The 21,876-nt window shown below is 41.3% G+C and overlaps 1 protein-coding gene across 4 annotated transcripts in view; it reads right to left on the reverse strand.

Moving 5' to 3' along the window:
- LRRIQ1 (leucine rich repeats and IQ motif containing 1) overlaps positions 1 to 21,876 on the reverse strand; it is a gene marked incomplete at both ends in the record, with an annotated part of 281,974 nt that overhangs the window by 167,386 nt on the left and 92,712 nt on the right. For 3 of the 4 annotated variants that reach the window (XM_080659623.1, XM_080659621.1, XM_080659622.1), the window contains 2 exons: positions 2,667 to 3,113; positions 6,454 to 6,633. The exons of the other annotated variant lie outside the window; for it this stretch is intronic. In XM_080659623.1, coding sequence (XP_080515749.1) covers positions 2,667 to 3,113; positions 6,454 to 6,633 — 627 coding nt within the window. The remainder of the gene's footprint in view (positions 1 to 2,666; positions 3,114 to 6,453; positions 6,634 to 21,876) is intronic. 4 annotated transcript variants of the gene reach the window in all.

A 21,876-nucleotide genomic window follows, 5' to 3' on the forward strand; every position in this document is an offset into this window, starting at 1 on the left:
TTTTAATTTTGTTGGCTTGACACTGAGGCCCAAAGTAAAAAGAACAGAAAAAGTTGACAGGCCAAAGTAAAAACAAATCTGGTAGTTCAAAATAAATAAATAAATAAATAAATAAATAAATAAATAAAGCCAACCATTTCTTTTTAAAAGATTTTTATAGTTAGAGGCCCGGTGCATGAAAATTCATGCACTGGAGGGGGCGTCCCTCAGCCTGGCCTGCCCCCTTTCACAGTCCGGGAGCCCTCAGGGGCAGGAGGCGACCCAGTGATCAGGGGAAGGCGACACCTCATCACACTTCTGCTGCTGCCACTGCCGGCAGCGCAAGCCTCAGCCAGCCCTGGTTACCTGAGCCTCAGGCCAGCCCTGGGCGGCTGGGGGGCTGAGGGAACTGGGGTACTCTGGAGGCAGGTACAGCCTTGCCGTGCGCCTGCCACCCTGTCAGGGCTGAGGGGACAGGGTGCCGTCATCTTGTGGCTGTGGGCGCCACTATCTTTGAGGGCATGGCAGGCAATTAGCTTATTCCCTCCTTATTGGCTGTGGGCATTGCCATCTTTGAGGGCGGGACACTCAATTAGCATATTCCCTCCTTATTGGCTGTGGGTGCTGCCATCTTTGAGGGCGGGGCAGTCAATAAGCATATTCCCCCTTATTAGATAGGATGGGGATTTATTTTATTAATCTAAACAAATAATGCCCAACCTTACAAATTGTTATTCCAAAAAAAACTATAGCACATGCATTCTAATACTGGCATAGATACTTACCAAATGTTTACTGGATCAATGAGCAAATAAATAGAATATGAAAAGGTTTATTTTTAAAAATTAAATTATCTGAATATTTAGAAAGTATTCTTAGACTAATTCTTAGAATAATAAGAATTCTGACAATTCTTATTATTTTTATAATAATGTAATATTTTTCTTTAATTTTTTCTCAATTATAGTTTACATTTAATATTATTTTGTATTAGTTCACCTGTACAACATAGTGGTTTGACAATCACATACTTCACAAAGTGGTCCCCCTGATATTCCCTGTACCCAACCAGCACCATACATAGTTATTTCAATATTATTGACTCTATTTCCTTTATTGCACTTATACATTCCCATGACTATTTTGAAACTACCAATTTGTACTTCTCAATCCCTTCACCTTTTCCACCCAGTGTTCCCATTCCCTTCTAGCAACTACAAATCTGTTCTTTGTATCGATGAGGCTGTTTTTGTTTTGTTTGTTCATTTATATGGTTCTTTAGTGGAATCACATGATATTTTTCTCTGACTTATAAAATAATATAGTATGTTATTTATCCTTAAATTTTATTTTAATTATTTAGATATTTGAGGCCCGGTGCATGAAAGTCATGCAGTGGGGGTTGGGGGGTCCCTTAGCCCGGCCTGTGCCCTCTTGCAGTCTGGGACCCCTTGGGGGATGTCTGCCTGCCAGCCTAAGCCACAGTCAGACATCCCTCTCTCAGTCCAGGCTCTTATAGTAGGGGACCCTCACTCCTTACCGCTCACCTGCAGCATAGGCAAGAAAGGCTCCCCCCACCGCTGCTGCGCTTGCCAGCTATGAGACTGGCTTCTGGCTGAGCCGCACTCCCCCTGTGGGAGCGCACTGGCCACCAGGGGGCAGCTCCTGCGTTGAGCATCTGCCCCGTGGTGGTCAGTGCACGTCATAGCAACCAGTCATTCTGCTGTTCAGTCGATTTGCATATTAGGGTTTTATTACATAGGATTAGAAGGCAGAACAATAATTTTGTATTCACTCATTTTTAATGAAAAACTAGTCAATTAAATCAGAATCTGCCACAAGTCAATCAAATTAATCTGTGCTATAATCTATACTAATAAAAGGGTAGACCTTCTGGATGTCCTTCTGGACAAAGTCATGGTGGCGGGGCTGAGGCAGAAGCGGTTAGGGGTGAGCAGGCTGGTAGGGGGAGGGGGAGCAGTTGGGAGTGAGCAGGCCGGCAGGGGGGGCAGTTGGGGGTGATCAGGCTGGCAGGGGGGGCAGTTGGGGGCCAGCAGGCCAGCAGGGGGGGGGCAGTTGGGGCAATCAGGCCAATAGGGGGGGCAGTTGGGGACAAGCAGGCCAGCAGGGGGGGCAGTTGGGGGTGAGCAGGCCAGCAGGGAGGGCAGTTAGGGGTGATCAGACTGGAAGAGGGGCAGTTGGAGGTGATCAGGCTGGCAGGGGGGCAGTTGGGGGTGATCAGGCCAGCGGGGCGGGGGGGCAGTTAGGAGTGATCAGACCGGAAGGGGGGGCAGTTGGGGGCAATCAGGCCAGCAGGTAGAGTGGTTAGGGGTGATCAGACAGGCAGGCAGGTGAGCAGTTAGGAGCCAGCGGTCCCGGATTGCGAGAGAGTGCAGGGGATCGGGCCTAAACTGGCGGTCAGACATCCCCCGAGGGGTCCCAAATTGGAGAGGGTGCAGGCCGGGCTGAGGGACAACCCCCCCCCCACCTCCCCCCGCCCATGCATGAATTTCATGCACCAGACCACTAGTTAATAATGTGTGTACTTTATAAGAACATAATTAAGGGGATTAATATAAAATATAATAATGATTTAAATCCTTTACCAAGTTATTATTTGGTAACATGGACTAAGATTAGCTATTAAAAATATACACTGTAAAAGAAAAGTTATCTATAAATCTTACATTTCTTCATAATTTTCAATATTTAGGTGATTCTTCAGCAGGTAGCTTGTCATCACTGTTGCCATGAATGGGATTCTTTTGGTGGGGATACCGCTTGCCTTGCTGTCTTCTCTTTTCTGGTCTATTATTTTTTCCTGATTCATCCCTTCCGTATCTTCACGTAAGGAGTTGGTTAAAAGGGAATGATGAGAACCAGAGTCCATCCGTTTTTTAGAAATATCTGGTGAGTCAGGTTTATGTTTATCTGCATAAGAGTGAAGGATTCTATTTTGCAGGATGCTGTCACTGTCTGTAGGAACCAAATGATTTTGCTGGGCTTCTGATTCACCTCTGTTGGTGATACTTACATCTCCGAGTTCATGTGCATATCGAAATTGATTACTAAGTTCCATTAATTTCTTAAAATGATGACAGAGATTTTCTGCAGCATCCAAGGTGAATATATTTCTGAACAAATAATGACAATTAATAAAAAGATTATATCTGCAAATATCAAAACTTGTATAGGTTTTGAAATTTTCACTGTGTGGCCTGACATGAACGTGAAACTTGACTATAACATTTATTTAAAACTTATTTCTGATTGCTTAGATAAAAATTGGTATCATTTCTATCAAAATTTGAAAATATTTGTTTAGTTAATATAGATCTGTCAATCCAGACAAAATGTCTGGAAGTTTTAGGACCATTTTTATTCTAGGTATTTTTGGTACAAATGAATGAGAAAAATCTATGTTTTCCCTACCATAAACATGAGAAATCATGGCTGCCTAAATTTGGAGAAGTTATTTATGAAATATAGTTAAAAGTACTTTCTACGTTGACACTTGCCATGCAAAATATTTGTACTGGACTTTTAAACAAAGAACTTCTATTATGGGAAAGTTTATATTCCCATTTTTATCTGGAAAAATAATGCATTCCAAAGAAAATTCAGATACTTTAAGTCATAAATGGTTGTGACTCTCTTGAACAATTGTTGGATTTCTGACTTATTGAGGTTATAGCTTGTATAAGCAAGCAAACTTTCACTTTGCCAGGTTACAGCTCTCAATAGCAAATGTAAAGAACTTTGCATTTCTATAAGCCTTATTCTTATCTACATTTTATTTATCTTCCTTTATTTCTGTTTTGTTATTTTTAATTTTACTTACTTCACATATATATTTTCTGTATATAACCCCAAGCTGCCTTAAATTTATTCTGAAACAATGTAGGTTATAAAAATGTGTATACAAATTTTATCAATAGCATACAAAATAAAAGATATTTCCTAAGATATAGAGATAATTAGATAGTCCCTATGAGCACAAAGGATTAGATGTTAATATGCGCTCCTCCAATATATTTTTGATATTTTATATTTCATTAATTTTGCTGGCTAATGATGCAGAAAGGTTCAATTCAATATCAGAATATCAAATGCTTATGGCTAGGTTTTAAATTTACCACCACTTATGATCAAATACATAAAATACAGTCTATTTTCCATTTTCAATGCTAATGACAATAAATTGTTCAAAGAAATTAAGAAATATAAATTTCATCATGAAGGAAGTCAAGGATCACTTTGACATAAAAAATTGTACATTATCCTACATTTACAAGAAGATATAAATTGAGGTTTATGCAAACATAAATCTAAATAATCTTAGTATTTGTTCAAAGTAAACATTAATTATGCATGAAAATTTGGATTATTTTGAAAGCTATGAAGTTAATTTTTAATATGAACAGACTACATTTTAAAACATTTAAATAGCAAAACCATATCATATAGATGAGTATGTATAAAAGTACAAATAGTAATATTTTAAGAATACAATTTCATAATTAAGACATTTGGAAGCCCATGCTATTGTTTCAGTTATAATAAAGCCTCATCATAAGTGAAATAGGAGATCATTTTCCTTTTTCATTTGTGTTTTCTGGAGCAATGCAAATTAGAAAAAAAGTTATAGAAAGATCATTTGTAATTCATTCATAATAATGCATTCAAAATTTGGGATGGAGAATGAGTTCTCTTTTTTGTTATTTGATTAGGATTTTACTCTGTTTCTATACCCTGAATATGTGCATGTGAGGACTGCTTTGCTCCACTGTGCTCCCCTAATACCCTATATAATAAAAGCCTAGCAATCAAAATGGTGGAACAACCAGAACAACGAGAGACCAGAACGACCATGGCCCCTGTTCCCCATTTGCCATTGGGAAATGAGACCCTGCCGGCGGGGAAAAGGGACTGAGAGGTGGTCAGTGCACTTCATAGTGACTGGTCAAGCAGTCATTCTGGTCATTCCACCATTAGGGTCAATTTTCATATTACCCAGTCAGAGTGGACCCACCCCACTCTGACTGGGGGCATGGCCAGCCTGCAAACCACCTATTACCCCTTGCCCTCACCAGCCCTGCCCCCCAGCAGGGACCCCACCCAGATCAGGGGCGTGGCCGGCCTGCAAACTGCCCACAGCCCCTCGCCCCTGCTGGCCCCACTCCCAAGTGGGGACCCCAACCCCGATCTGGGCCCCAATCAGGGCAGGCCAGCTGGCCCCCACCTGTGCACTGGGCCTCTATCCTATATAATAAAAGGGTAATATGAAAATTGACCCTAATGGTGGAATGACCAGAATGACTGCTTGACCAGTCACTATGAAGTGCACTGACCACCTCTCAGTCCCTTTTCCCCGCCGGCAGGGTCTCATTTCCCAATGGCAAATGGGGAACAGGGGGTTGGTGGCAGGGGACATGGGTGGCGCCAGGCCAAGGCTACCGCCCTGCCAGTTGCCCCACACAGAGGGTGACCCACAGCGGGGGCAGGGTCAGCAAGTGGGTGGGAATGGCTGACAGCTTGGTCCCTTCCCCCAGCCGTCAGGCTCCGATTGCCTGATGGTGAATGGGGAACTGGGGGTGGGTGGCAGTGGGGGGTGGGGCTGGTTGCAGGCAGCAGGGGAAGATGGCCCTGATTGCAGGCCAGGCCTAGGGACTGTACCCATGCACAAATTTCGTGTGCCGAACCTCTAGTCGAAATATAAAATACTAGAGGCCCAGTACAAGAAATTCATACACTAAGAGGGCGTCCCTCAGCCCGGCCTGCACCCTCTCGAATTCCAGGACCCCTCGTTCCTTACCACCCACCTGCTCGCTGCTCTTTACGCTCAGCTCGCTGCTCCTTAGCGCTGCCGTGGAGGAGCAACCATGAGCCGGCTTCTGGCTGAGCGGCGTTCCCCCTATGGGAGTGCACTGACCACCAGGGGGCAGCTCCTGCATTGAGCATCTGCCCCTTGGTGGTCAGTGAGCATCATAGCCACTGGTTATTCTGGTTGTTCCACCATAACGGTCACTCAAGCTTTTATTATATAGATGTGTGATACCCTTTGTATATACAAATATTATCTATATTATAAAACTTGCCTTACTCCATTGCAACTATTTATTTATCTAATTTTCTCTTATGTTAATCTGATTGTGTGTTTTGTCTACAATAATTGTTGAGTAACTTTATAATTAATTGAAAGACTGAATAAATGTTTACATCTTATGTTGAAACTATCCTCATGCTTTATTTTATTTTACCTAATATTTTAACTTTTAAATAGCATTCAAAATAGATATTGATATATTTCAAACAATGTAAAGATGATGTCAGATTTTTTGAAGGGAGACTATCCCTAAAACACAGTGTTCTAATCCAAAAAAGGTATGATTATATTGATCAGAATATTTTTAATCATATGTATAAAATGCATTATGTATTTTAATTATGCCAAGGTAAAGATAACAGTCTTACCCTTTTCCAGTAATATAGTTTTCAATTAGTAAGTTGAATTCTGTAATCTGGGACTGACAAAGTAACAGGAAACATCCTAATTCTGATTGATAGTGTTCTTCAATGTGGCTTTTTGAATAAGGGTCTAGAGTTTCACCATTGAGGATTCTTAGAGCAGGTAATATTTTAAGCAAAGAATGCCTATTGAAAACATAAAAAAATATTGAAAAGGAGCACTTATTTCTAAAACAACCATATATCTATTACTTAAACAATAAAAGCACAGAGTATATCATGGAAACTGTCACTGTTTTCTAAAGAAAATAATATTATTAAATTGTTTTAAAAAGTTCTGGTCCAAAATAAGTTTTAGAGTTCTTTACATTTAACTGTTTCCTTCTAAATACAAAAGGTTCCATGAAATTATGTTCATAGTGGTTCTCAACCTTTCTAATGCCGCGACCCTTTAATACAGTTCCTCATGTTGTGATGACCCCCCAACCATAACATTATTTTCGTTGCTACTTCATGACTGTAATTTTGCTACTGTTAAGGAATCGTAATGTAAATATCTGTGTTTTCCAATGGTCTTAGGCTCTACAGCAGTGGTTCTCAACCTGTGGGTCGCGATATATAATATCGTCAATATAATATTGTCACTAAGTCAGTTCTCCCCAATTTGGTCTTCAGATTCAACTCAATCCCAATAAAAATGCCAACAATATATTTTGAGGACATCAATAAATCGTATCTAAAGTTTACATGAAGAAGCAAAAAGACCCAAAAAAGCTAACTTAATATTGAAGAAAAAGAACAAACTTCATGGATTAACACTACCTGACTTCAATATTTACTATCAAAATACAATAATCAAGAGAGCATAGCAGCATTGGGAAAAGAATAAACAAATAGATCAGTAGAACAAAAGAGAGAGCCCAGAATTAGACCTGGGCAGATATAATCAACTAATCTTTGACAAAGAAGCAAATGCATACAATGGAGAAAAGATAAATGGTCCTGGAACAACTGGACAACCACATGCAAAAAAAAAAAAAAAAAAAAAGTATAGACACAGGCCTTAAAACTCTTCACAAGCTCAGCAAAATGGCAGCTGGCAGGACCGCGGTGACGGAGAGGGTGTGAGTGAAAGGGGCGTGTGTGGACGTGTGAGGGGTGGACATGTGTGGTGTGTGCATGTGTGTGTGAGAGACAGTTAGATCTCACAAAGTCTCAGGGGCTGGCAGACCAGGATCTCCGGGACAGAGAACCCCTGCCATGGCTGTGGGCACTCCCCAGGCTGCAGGGCTTGGGCACAGAGCCCAAACCATCTTGAAGGGGAGACATATGTAATACTTTAAACAATAAGTAATTTTTAAAAAACCTCTTTACAAAGATTAACAAATGGATAACAAACCTAATATAAAATGTAAAATACCTAGAAAATAAAATAGGAAAAAATCTAGATGACCTTTGGCATGATAATGACTTTTAGGATACAACATCAAACACAATTCATGAGAGAAATAATTAATAAACCGAACTTCATTAAAATTATATACTGAAATTATATTTTACAACTATCTATATACATAAAAGGCTAAGAGACCATCGCATCTGGAACAACCAAACAGACGCCCGAACAGGCTGCGTGGGGCAACCAGGCCGGCTGGGGGGTTAGTGAAGGGCGACCAGATGACCAAGCAGCAGGCTGCATGGGGCGACCAGGCCAGCAGGGTGGTTAGTGAGGGGCGACCAGACAACCAAGCAACAGGCTGCATGGGGCTACCAGGCCCACAGGGGGGGCAGTTGGGGGCAACCAGATCAGCAGGGGGGGCAGTGAGGGGCGACCAGGTTGGCGGGGGGTCAGTTGAGATTGGTCACGCCGGCAGGGGGTGCAGTAAGGGGCGACTAGGCCAGCGGGGAGGCCCTAAGGGGAGACCAGGCTGGCAGGGGAGGCAGTTAGGTGTGATCAGGCAGGCAGGCAGGTGAGCAGTTAGGAGCCAGTGGTCCCAGATTGTGAGAGGGATGTCCAACTGCTGGTTTAGGCCCTATCCGCATCTGAAGATATCACTTAATTAAGTAAGTGGTCCATTAAGGCAAAAATGCCTAGGGCCAACAAATGTCACCATGCATACCGTAAACAGTTATAATCTTGATAGTCTTGCTATTACGTAAAAGTAATCACAGAAGAGTTATAATTACATCTCCCTTTATAAAAGTCAAAAGGAAGAATACTACACTTTTTATTATTTATTTTCTGGGGATATAGATGATTAGCTCCCCTACCTCTCTCCATCCCCCTAGGAAAAACAAATGCCTTTTTCTTCTTAGTAATATTTAAATTAGGATAAAGAGAAAATAATTAGATTTGGTTCTTTAGAGTAATTATCAGATATTTTACAATTTTAAGAAGCAGATAAAAAGTTTAATGCTTTGCAAAAAAGGTTTGAACTAATTAAGAAAATGTGGGTCCAAATACTGTGATCTTTTTTAGTAGGCTGGAAGTTACCAGTGTTTGCCAAAAAACTACCATGTTTACCACACAAAAAAAAGTGAAATAAATAGCATATAATGTGTTTCTGGCTGGATTCATTTGAAGGTTTGGTTCAAAAGCAGAATGTTATCCTATTTAATAAAGAGGTAATATGCAAATTGACCCTCACATACTCACAAGATGGCTGCCTACCACCAGGCAGGCTGAGTGGGGCAACCAGGCCGGCAGGGGGGTTAGTGAGGGATGACCAAACAACTGAACAGCAGGCTACGTGGGGTGACCAGGCTGGCAGGGGTGGCAGTTGGGGGCAACCAGGCAGCAGGCAGGTGAGCAATTAGGAGCCAGTGGTTCAGGATTATGAGAGGGATGTCCAACTGCTTGTTTAAGCCCGATCCTGGGGACAGGCAGTTGGACATCCCCCAAGGGGTCTCAGATTGGAGAGGGTGGAGGCTGGGCTGAGGGGAGCCCCCTCCTGTGCATGAATTTTGTGCACCAGGACTCTAATATTAAGATAATAGCTATTCATCACAGGTGATGAGGTAATTAGAGGTGCTGATCACAGATGTACAATCTATACTAATAAAAGCCTAGGTGGTCCTCGTGTCCTCGTGCCCGATGCCCTCATGTCATCACAAGATGGCCTCCAGAAGATGGCTTCCACAAGATGGCCATCACAAGATGGCCACCCTCACATTGTCACAAGATAGCCACCACAAGATGGCTGCCACAAGATGTCCACCACAAGATTCCTGTCAGGGGAGGGCAGTTGGGGGCCATTGGGCTGGCAGGGGAGGGCAGTTGGGGGCCATTGGGCCACCAGGGGAGGGCAGGGGTAATCAGGCTGGCAGGGGAAGGCAGTTGGAGGCCATCGGGCTGGCAGGGTTGGGCAGTTGGGGGCAATCAGGCTGGCAGGGGAGGGTAGTGGGTTAATCAGGCTGGCAGGGGAGGGCAGTTCGGGGCTATCAGGATGGCAGGTGAGGGCAGTTGTTGGAGATCAGGCCGGCAGGGGAGAAGTTAGGCATCAATCAGGCGGCAGGGGAGCGGTTAGGGGCAATCAGGCAGGCAGGCAGGTGAGCGGTTAGGAGCCAGCAGTCCCGGATTGTAAGAGGGATCCCAAATTGGAGAGGGTACAGGCTGGGCTGAGGGACACCCCCCCATGCACGAATTTCATGCACCAGGCCTCTAGTATTAAATATAACATGAAATCTTTGACTGAGGTTCTCCTTAGAGCAAGGAAAAATTACTCTCTGAAAGTGAAGCTCATAATAATCAAAATAGTGGCAAGATTAACTATTCATATTACATGCTATCAAATTGTTTATTACATTAGTAATGGAGCTACATTGTATTTTAAATATTCACCAAAGTCCCCAGTCAAGTTTTCATCAAGACATGACTGTAATGTCAAAATAACTTATTTAGTCATAATTAATTATAAAATGCCAGGTATGACATGATATTTTTGAGGTGTGATAATAAAGGGTATTGAAAATTCAGCCTGTATTGTTCATCCAACTTAAAAAAGATGCTCTAATTCTCTTACTATTCCTACTTCTTTAGTTTAAATTTCCTAAATTATAGGAGAGCAAACATAAGGCTTCAATAACTTGACAGAAATAGTCCTTGAGAATAATGAACAGTTCTAATTCTTTGTTTCAAGCAAATTTCTGCTAGAGTGGACCAGAGGAGCAGAGGAACAGGCTCCAGTCTTTGAAATAGGTGTATCTTATAAGGAAAATTAATAAAGCAGAATTTTTTATTATAAGTAGAATTACTTAGTAGTTAGTTAAAGCTGCCTTTTTTTCCTAGGGTATAATCATTTTCTGGTTAAACACTCAAACCTTTTCAACAGGATCCTGGACCCTCAGTGGTCGTGCAGATGCAGTAACACCTATGAGACCCTCCTAAGCAGTCACCTTTCAGGTCTCATTTTGGCTAAACGAGCAAGTGTCAACAAAAGAAAGGCAATACTCACGCTGCTAACATGAGACCCACAAAGTCTAACATATCTATTCTTTATCTTAATCACTCTAAAGCCATTGGGATGGGAATTCAAGGCTAGATCTCTCTGTGTGCCTTCAACCCTTCAGCTATTGTTTCTGAAAAGATTGCCCTTGAATTGCTGCATCAGTGGTGCCTGGGACACTTTTTAAAATGCAGAGTCTTCAGTTACATCAGACATGTACTGGTGGGTCCAGAGGAATCTCTAACTATAAAATATAGCCTTTCTTGTTCACCTTACAGAGTAACAACCATTGTATTGGGGAGAAAATAGACTACAACACATTATGATAAAATCAGAGATGCTCAGGTTTAAAGTTAACTCTGGAATTTTAATAATTTAAAAATTGTCTCTAATTTTCAAGAAAAATAAAGCTTTCATGGAAAATGATAACAAAACCTATATATCAAATGATGTTAGAAGAATTGGCCAAAAAAATATAAGAGATATTGTGGGCCTAAGCAGTTATATTACAACTGGAGGCCCGGTGCACAAATTTGTGCATGGGTTGGGTAACTTGGCATGGCCTGGAGGGATTGGGCTGAAACTGGCAGTACAATGCCACCTGCTGCTCCTGCCTGCCACTCTCACTCATCCTGGCCCTGCTGCACCTACTGCAGGCTCGCGCCCAGTCAGTCCCAATTGGGAGAGGCTCGCACCGCCACAGTGGTGCTCGCCAGCTGTGAGCCCTGCGCCTGGCACCCATCCCGAGGGGTGTGTGGGGGGGTTGGGACACAATTGGCCCTCCAGGTGGGTGGTGGGATGCCCTTGCCGGCCTGGGATCCGGATCCATCCCATTGACATTTGTGCCAGTTGTCGGGAGCCACCTAGCGGCCACTTTTATATAATTTCTTCCTTGTGCAGTGTCTAGGGAGGGGAAGTGGCTGCAGTGCCTGAGGCCAACTTCCAGAAGGCCAGCAGCGCTGTTGGGATCATGCCGGCAGCACCAATCCATCGGTGCCTGGACCATTCTCCAGAGATTGGACCTGCAAGACTACTGAGGGAGTGAGTGGCTGCCACAGGGCTGGTGGGCCACCGGGACAGGTCAGTCAGCTGAATGGCACTCCCACTGTAGAAGTGCACAGACCACCAAGGGGCAGCTCCTGCATTGAGCATCTGCCCCCTGGTTGTCAGTGCTCATCACAGCGACTGGTCAACCGGTCATTTGGTTGTTCGGTTGCTTAGGCTTTTATATATATATATATATATATATATATATATATATATATATACACACATATATACATATATATATATAGACTAGAGGCCCAATGCAATAAATTCCTGCAAGGGGCTTGGCCCCCGCCACCGCGGCAGCTGCCTCTGCCTTGGCAGGGCGGCTTCGTCCAGATGGTCGTCCAGAAGGACTTCTGGTCTAATTCGCATATTATGCTTTTATTATTATAGATTACTAGTAGCCCTGTGCATGAATCCGTGCACCAGTAGCTCTCTGCAGGGCCTGGCCGCTCCATGCCCGCTGCCCAGCTCCGCAGCCCAGAGGCCCATCTGCGGCTGGGCACTGAACACTTGCCTCATCACCACAGAGATGAAGCAAGCATTCTGCCAGGCCACTCATGCTGCCTGCTCTCAGCAGCCGCCCCCCCCACCCCCCCGGGACTGGGGGACTCCGGTGGGGCTGAGAGGACTGGGCACTGCCATCTTGTGGCTATGGGTGCCACCATCTTTGTGACTGAGTGACGGTTAATTTGCATATTACTCTTTTATTAGATAGGATTATTATAGATGATCTGTTCACCGATTAACATTGTCATTAATTTTTTTAAATCCTCACCAGAGGATATGTTTGATTTTATTTAGAGAGAGAGGAAGAGAAAGAAAGAGAGAGATTGTTGCCTCCCATATGCACCTCAACTGAGAATCGAACCCACAACCTAAGCCTGTGCCCTGACCAGGAATCAGACCCTCAGCTTTCTGGTGTACAGGATGATGTTCCAGCCAACTGATCCACCCGGCCAGGGCTGCCATTGGTTTTATATAAGTGGTATGAAAGTTTCTTAGAAAAATATTCCTATGAGACTGAAATTAGAGAATACATATCAAATATATAGATGAAACCAGTTTCCTATTAAAAAATGTGAAGATAAAATAAAGAGCCATTTCAACCAAATAATCTAATACAATCCTAGAGAAAAAAAAAAAAGAATTTGCTTTATCAGATTAATGGACAGATCAAAAATTTTACCCCCAACATATTTTATTTTCATTAAACAAGTGTTTATGTTACAAACAAAATAATTATAAATAAATTCAAAAGTAATAGTGGACATTAGGTTTGTGTCTAGGTGTGCAGTTGGTGCTATGTAGACTCTATTCTGATGTTAACAGACATCACATCATCAAGGGACAAAATGATACTTTTATCATCAAATACTATATTTTGGACATGATTATTGACATAGATATTATTAAGTAAATACACCATTTTAGCTATAAGGAATAATTCTAGAGTTGGTGGTTCAACAGGACTTGAATTTTTACTTTTGGAATATTTTAATGTTACATTTATCATCTTTATATTAAAAAGTTACCAAATGATTTATATTAGTCAGAATATTTTGAACTTCTTTTGGATGTAAAAAATGCATTTGCTTGGGAACTTCACAAGTGTGACAACATCTTGAAATGTGTGATTTATATAATAACTAGAGTTAGTCTTTTATTTTAAAATATTTTTCTTTAGTTATTTTAAATGAACATTTCTCAGATCTGTAACAGTAGTGCATGGATTGGCCTTAATTAAATTCAAATGCAGTCTTATAAGAGTCTATGAAAAATGTATTAGAAAGTGCTGTAACGAGTTTATTCATGGATAAGAATACAGTGTATCTCAACATTAGTTTTTTCCAGCTGGGTTCTTCTTAGTCAAAGGCTGAATCAATATTTCATTTAGTGAAAACTTCCTGGTGAATATTCTGTCACTTAAGAAGCTCTATTAATCATTAATAAGTGAAACACATTCCCAAAGGAGATTCCAAACTGAGTCTGTGGTTTAAGTTCTAAAAAGATATAGATAGATATAGATATAGATATAGATATAGATATAGATATAGATATAGATATAGATATAGATTTTTTCTTTTTTAGCACATTAGTTTTGTTCGTGCCATCACTGGCTAGACATGAAAGTAAAAAGTCAATTGGGAAAATCTACAACTAATCCCTTTGTTGGTATCAAGGGGTTATGTAAAGTTCATTGGAACATACTGGTTAAAGTTTGAGTTGGTACTTTCATTAGCAAATCCATATTTATAGATTATGAGATATTAAACCCTTTAGATAAATGAGTCTTTTTAAAATTATGAAAAATTATGCCAACTAATATAAGTGAAATTTAATATGTACTATTTTCAAGTTGGTATTACTCTAGTCCAGAAAAGTTCATTTAAATATAAAAATTATAATAGCTAAATTGTGTATATATTTATAATATAACTACCTATTTTCTTTCAGTATTATTTCTAATTAAAAGAGTATTAAATTTGACAGTAAAATAGTAGTCAAGTTCTCAGACTAATTTAAATTGGCTAATTGAAATAAGCAAGTATTCTAGAAAAATTAATGGTACTGGACAAAAAGCTGTTCCTAAAGTGTTAACTAAAATTTTTATTGGTAGTTCATCTCATGGTAAAATTGCATAGCATGTAATGAACCTAAAGCAGTCAAATTTTAGTGCAAAAAATTAAAATTTAAAAGCTATCAAGACTACATTATAAAATTTCCAAAAGCCTCCTAATATTTAAATCAAAAATGGGGGGACAGTAGAAGAATATCATGTAAGGAAAAATATCCTGTAAGTAAATTACATCTAGAAAAATTTTACTTTAGAAAATTAACTTTCATTTGTAATGCTAGCAGCAAGACACCCATGAAAAACACATATGGTGTCAAAACAAGCCAAAGGAAAATCGTTTGGGCAAAAAATGAAAAAGGATCCCAAGTCAAATTTATAGAAAACATTCCTTTATTAACTTTTGGTCGAGAATATGTTTGTATATTTTCAGAAAACAACTCCAAGACCATGTGGATTCCTGTAACAGAGAGGAATTGCTCCAGCCATGAAGACAGAAGAGAAACAGTCCAGAGATGGAAGACGCTGACGACGCCTTGCCATACTAGCAGTCAGCAGCTGTGCATCGCTGCAGGTTGCCCAGGACCAAACCAGTGAGGGTCGGACCTGCATTACCACCATTTGTCCACCATCCAGAACTGAAATATCATTGCTGACATGTACACATAAGGAACTGTTTGACATTGAAACTGGGACTCAAAAGAACTGTTGGCCCAGAAAGAAACTCACTACAGACTGATTCATTTGCCTCTCAGCATAACCATTATTGCTTGTCCCATTTTCGGTTCTTATAAGTGTATTTCTAGTATCACATGATCTCACTCATCTAGGGGAAATAATGAACAACATAAACTGATGAACAAAAACAGACCCAGAGACAGGGAAGCATCGATCAGACTGTCAAACCTCAGGGAAGGTAGGGGAGGGTGGGGGTAAGGGGGAGAAATCAACCAAAGGACTTGTATGCATGCATATAAGCCTAACAAGTGGTCACAGACAACAGGGGGGTGGGAGCATGCGTGGGGAGGGGTTTGGGATGGGAATGGGGGGATGAGCACAAATATATGATACCTTAATAAAGAAATTAAAAAAATATTTTCTTCAAGACTGTAAAGTATATATAGTTAAGTAAGTGTAACATGTGAATATCTATCTATATATCTTTTGGGGGGAGTGTTGCAGGGCTGGGTGACAAAAGTGAAGGGATTAAAAAAAACCCACACCTCATAGACACAGACAACAGCATAATGTTTACCAGAGAAGAAGGGAGAGGGTGGTCGGAGGTGGAAGAGGGTAAGGGGAAGATAAATGGTGATGGAAGGAGACTTGACTTTGGATGGTGAACACACAATAAAATACACAGATGATATATTATAGAACTGTACACCTGAAACCTATACAATTTTATTAACCAATGACACCCCCCAATAAATCCAATAAAATACCTAAATTTTAATAGATTGGTATAAATATATTTACCACAAGCATATTCGATTAAAAAATAAGTGTCTATGCTTCATATAAACAAAAATAAATTTGAAGATTATTCAGGACACTAAATGCCCGATGCATGAAAATTCGAGCACTTGGGAGTGTCCCTCAGACCAGCCTGTGCACTCTCGCAGTCCCGGACCCCTTGGGGGATGTTCACCTGCCGGCTTAGGCCCGATCCCCCTCGGGGATCGGGCCTAAGCTGGTAGTCAGAGATCCCTCTGGCAGCCCAGGAGCCCTTGGGGAATGTCCAACTAAAGGCTTAGGCTGACCACCAGGGGGTAGCTCCTCCATTGAGCATCTTCCCCCTGGTGGTCAGTACACATCATAGCAACCAGTCGTTCCACCACTGGGTCAATTTGCATATTGCCCTTTTATTATATAGGACTAGAGGCCCGGTGCATGAAATTTGTGCACGGGGGGATGGTATCCCTCAGCTCAGCCTGCACCCTCTCCAATCTGGGATCCCTCCTACAATCCAGGACTGCTGGCTCCCAACTGCTTGCCTGCCTGCCTTCCTGATTGCCCCTAACCACTTCTGCCTGCCAGCCTAATCACCCCTAACCACTCCCCTGCCAGCCTGATTGATGCCTAACTGCTCCCCTGCCAGCCTGATTGCCCCTAACTGCCATCCCCTGCAGGCCTGGTCACCACTAACTGCCCTCTCCTGCAGGCCTGGACACCTCTAACTGCCCTCCCCTGAAGGCCTGGTCCCCCCAAACTGCTCTCCCCTGCAGGCCTAGTTCCCCCCCAACTGCCCTTCCCTGCAGGCGCGGTTGCCCCCAACTTCCCTCCTCTGCCAGCCTGGTCACCCCTAACTGCCCTTCCTTGCAGGCCTGGTCCCTCCCAACTGCCCTCCTCTGTTGGCCTGATTGCCCACAACTGCCCTCCCCTGCTGGCCATCTTGTGTCCACATGGGGGCAGCCATCTTTGACCACATGGGGGAAGCCATCTTGTGTGTTGGAGTCACGGTCAATTTGCATATTACTCTTTTATTAGATGGGATAGAGGCCTGGTTCACAGGTGGGGTCCAGCTGGTTTGCCCTGTAGGGTGTCCTGGATCAGGGTGGGGGTTCCCTTGGGGTGTGGGGCAGCCTGGGTGAGGGGCCTGTGGTGGTTTGCAGGCCAGCCACGCCCCCCCGGCAACCCAAGCGGAGGCCCTGATATCTGGGACTTATTTATCTTCTATAATTGAAACTTTGTAGCTTTGAGCAGAGGCCTGGGCCGGCCAGGAAGCTTGGCTTCCTCCATCACTGGGGAAACCCAAGCTTCCAGTTCCTCCGTGGCCGCAGCCATTTTTGTTGGGATTTATTTATCTTCTATGATTAAAACTTTGTAGCCTTGAGTGGAGTCCAGGGCCGGCCAGGGTATGCAGTAAGCTTGGCTTCCTCCATTGCCGGGGAAACCCAAGCCTCCTGCTCGCTCTGTGGCCACAGCCATTTTTGTTGGGATTTATTTATCTTCTATAATTGAAACTTTGTAGCCTTGTGTGGAGTCCAGGGCCGGCCAGGGTATGCAGTAAGCTTGGCTTCCTCCATTGCCAGGGAAACCCAAGCCTCCTGTTCCCTCCGTGGCCACAGCCATCTTGGTTGGGTTAATTTGCATACTTACACCTGATTGGCTGGTGGGCGTGGCTTGTGGGTGTAGTGGAGGTACATTCAATTTGCACATTATGCTTTTATTAGATAGGACTAGAGGCCCAATGCACAAAGTTTGTGCAAGGGGCTCAGCCCTCGCAGTTGTGGCAGCTTTCCTCGGCCTTCGCAGCCCAGCTTTGTCCGGAAAGTCATCCGGAATGTTGTCCAGAAGGTAATTCTGCTGTCTGGTCTAATTAGCATATTATATTTTTATTATTATAGATAGTTTTGTTTCTAGTTGCAACTGGCAGTATGACAGCTTCTTGAATGGAAACTGATACTGGATCAGCAGGAGAATCCATGTCTTATCTGTCCAACACCTAATAGAAAAACCATTGCCCCTAAAGACGTGGCTCTGAATCATGGGCACAACTACTTATTTTTTTTTTCATCATAGACTTGGTCTACATAGTTACTTTGAAAAATAAAGATAGCTATTTAAAAACAGTCCACCAGGTATTTTCATTATAAATATTTCCTGCCAAGCAGAGTCTTTTGGACATAATTATACTCTTCTTTTTGTATGGAAGATTTCACTCTAAGATCTAGATCCTAGAAATAAGGACCCAAGACTTGGGGTTAGTGCTTTAAATTCCCAAGCAAGAGAAGCACAGACTTTTAACACAGCCACCTGACCTCCTTTTCTCAGTTATTTCCTTCATCAGGGTGTTTTATGTGTTTGTGTGGCTCTTTTAAATTTTATTTGAAATCTTACCAAACTTGAGCAGTTTAACTCAAAGTTTTTCTCTTCAGGGAAGGCAGTGTTTTTTAGTTGCACTAAATTAAGGTGGTATTCCCAAATTTCTAAACCATATCTATACCTTCAATAATTATCAGTGTTAGGTATTAAAATCTAAGAGTTAAGAGCACAGACTCTGGAACCTCACTGCATGGTTTGAACCTGGGCTCCTCCACTTGCTAGTTGTATGACCTTCAATGTTATTTAGCCTTTTTTGTGACTAATTTACCTTAAATATAAAATGGGGATACCAGTTAATAATTTAATTATGCATATTGTAGGGATTAAATGAGAACAGTGCTGGCACAAAGTAAATGCTATTTGAGTGTTTGCATTAGTTTTCACGGTTATCATTCTTTGCTATCCCTCACAAGATCACAAAAATTACTTGAATTCTTGGATTACATTGAATTTCCTTTATAATGTCCAACATGTTATGACACTATTTACATATGGTAGGCACCCCCTAAATACTTGGAGACTGAGGACCTATATATAGTCTGGTTTCCCTAGAAATAGACAATGGTAGATTTTGTGTGCTTCCAGGAATTGTTCTTGAAAAAATATGTATATTATCCCATTCAGTTCTCACAACTACCCTAGAAGACAGGCACTGTTTTTATCATCACGTTATTAATGAGGATTTTGAGACTTGGGAAAGTTATTTGCCCAGAATCACACAGTATGGGGCAGGATTAGAATGTACTTGTTTAAAACACAGTGATCTCCAAACTTTAGTGTGTATGGAATCATACTAAGGGCTTAGTAAAGCACAGATAAGTCATCATCCCCTAGTTTCTGATTAAGTGAGTCTGGATAGTATCCAAGATTTTGCATTACTGATAGATTTCCAGATGATGATAAAGTTGGTGGTCTGGGGATATGCCTTTGAGAATCATTGCCCTGGATTATACTCTTTCCTCTATGCTATACAACTTAAACTGTATTTGGAAGCATGTTCCTAAAGTAGAAATTGACAAGTTCTGTTCTAAAACATGGGAATACATAAGAGTTTTCCTAAAAAAACAACAACAGTGTAACATTAAAAATTTATACGAAAACTGAGCTTTGGAGAAAAAAAAAAGACTTTCTGGCAAAGGCAATATCTCTACTGTGATACACAAGTTATCACAAGTAGCAAATTACACAGGTGTTTGACTTGGTGTAAAAATGCAATTTTCTTAACTAGAGACCAATTAACAAATATAGGAAACCAATTCAGGGGTGGGCAAAAGTAGGTTTACAGTTTTGAGTACACAAAACAGAGTTTATACTTGTATAGCTATTAATTATTGTTTTATCTTCTTTTATTCCAACTGTGAACTTACATATGCCCAACCTTGCACATCTGGAAAGAGAGTGTTAGAGAGGTTAGCAGAGGCCTCAGACAAGGGAGGCAGCAGAGACTGCTCCCTAAACTCTCTTGTCTTGTTCTGCAGGTAAATTAAACCAGATATAGAAATTTTAAACATAACCAGATCACTGGTTCCTCTGAAAGACACTCTCCATTTCTTCTGAATTATCAGAACCAGGACCTCCTTGACTGTGGTCATGCATCACAGGGAAACCAAGTCAGAGAAGACAGTAAACTGCTTCTGCCCTAAAGTCAGATGCCATAACAACCCCTTTTTAAATCTTAAATTCCTTCTTTTCTATATTTTGTTCAAAACTGTTGTATCTTCACTACATGATCAAACTGATAACACTTGCTGACTTGATCCAAACTGAGGGTCCTGAAACAGATGTTTCTACGCTTTTCCCTATGCTTGCATATTACCAACTCACCTTGCTGTACTGGGTTGCATACCCAGTCTATTTTTAGCTTTGTTCTGCCTTGATGTACCCATGACCAGGCATGACACAAATGTCAAATGTGTAATAAATCATGTTGAATCTTTTAACAAATGCATGCTCTGAACATTAAAAGAAACACAAGTTTAGGCCAGAATCATCACCAGAAATTCCAAAGTGGACATATGCAAGTCTCAGTATTCCAGGATGCAATTCACCTGGACCTGGGTAAATGAGTAATGATGTGAGGGTGAGAACAAGGTAAAGAACCAGTGGAAAGCAAAAGGCAGAAACATGATAGGAATCCACATAGGGCACAGGGCTGAAAATAATTCTGATCAGCTAAAGTTGAAAGAATGCAAATAAGAGGTATTAGGGAGAATACTCAGAAACTCGGCACCATAGCAGTGGGACTACATTAGCACTAGTCTAAAGATTTCCCACAGAACTTAAAAACAAGCTTTGAACACATCTCACTAATTCCAAGTAATTTATCTGTTGCATGTCAGAAACAAAATAGATGCCATTTAATTTTTAAAAATATATCAACAATATCAAATTTAAAATGTCTTTAATACAACCAAAATTGACCAGTTATGCAAGAAGCAGGAAAATATGACCCAATCAGAAAAAAGAAACCATTGACACCCAAACTCAAAATGAAAAAGTTGATGGAACTAGCAGACAAGAATGTGAAAACAGCATTATAAATATTCCGTTCAAGATGATTCAGGAAAACATGAGCATGATTTAGAGAAAAAATGCAAATGGTATTAAGGCATAAATGAAACTTCTAAAGATGAATAACAATATCTAAAATTTGAATTGAAAAATAGTCTGGATGAAATGAATTACAGAGTAGATACATAAGAAAAAAAATATCAGAAAACTTGAAGACAGCAATAACCATTAAGAGTGAAATACAGGCAGAAAAAAAGTATTATAAATGTAAGAACAGAGCAATAGTGACTTCTGTGATATATCAACTGGTATAATATTGGTGAAATTGGAGTCCTAGTAGGACAAGATAGGAAGGAGGCAGAAAAATATTTGAAAAAATAATGGCCAAAAATTCTCAGATTTTTAAAAAATATATATTTTTATTGATTTCAAAGAGGAAAGAAGAGGGAAGAGAGATAGAAAAATCAATGATGTGAGAGAATCACTGATCGTCTGCCTCCTGCATGCCCCCCACCGGGGCCTAGCTCATAACCCAGGCACATGTCCCCAGTCAGAATCGAACCCAGGAACCTTCAGTCCACAGGCCGGTGTTCTATCCACTGAGCCAAACCAACCAGGGCAAAAATCTCATATTTTATGGAAACTATCAATCCATCAGTTCCAAGAGGTTTAATTAATTCTAAACAAAGTAAATCCATATATAATCATACCAAACACATCATTATCAAACTGCTGGAAAGAACTGATAAAGGGAACATCTTAAAAATGTCCAGAGACAGCCCTGGCCAGTGTGGTTCAGTTGGTTGAGTGACATCCCATTCACTGAGAGGTCACTGGCTCGATTCCCACTCAGGACACATGTTGCAGACTCAATGTTTTTTTCTCTCTCCCTCTCCCTTCCTGTATCTCAAAAATCAATAAAAACACATTTTTTAAAAAAGTATCCAGAGACAGACCTGGCCAGGTGGCTCATTTGGTTGGAGTATTGTCTTGTACACCAAAAGGTTGCAGGTTAAATTC

The sequence above is a fragment of the Plecotus auritus genome, assembly GCF_963455305.1.
Source record: "Plecotus auritus genome assembly, chromosome: 3".
In the NCBI taxonomy this organism is placed as follows: domain Eukaryota; kingdom Metazoa; phylum Chordata; class Mammalia; order Chiroptera; family Vespertilionidae; genus Plecotus; species Plecotus auritus.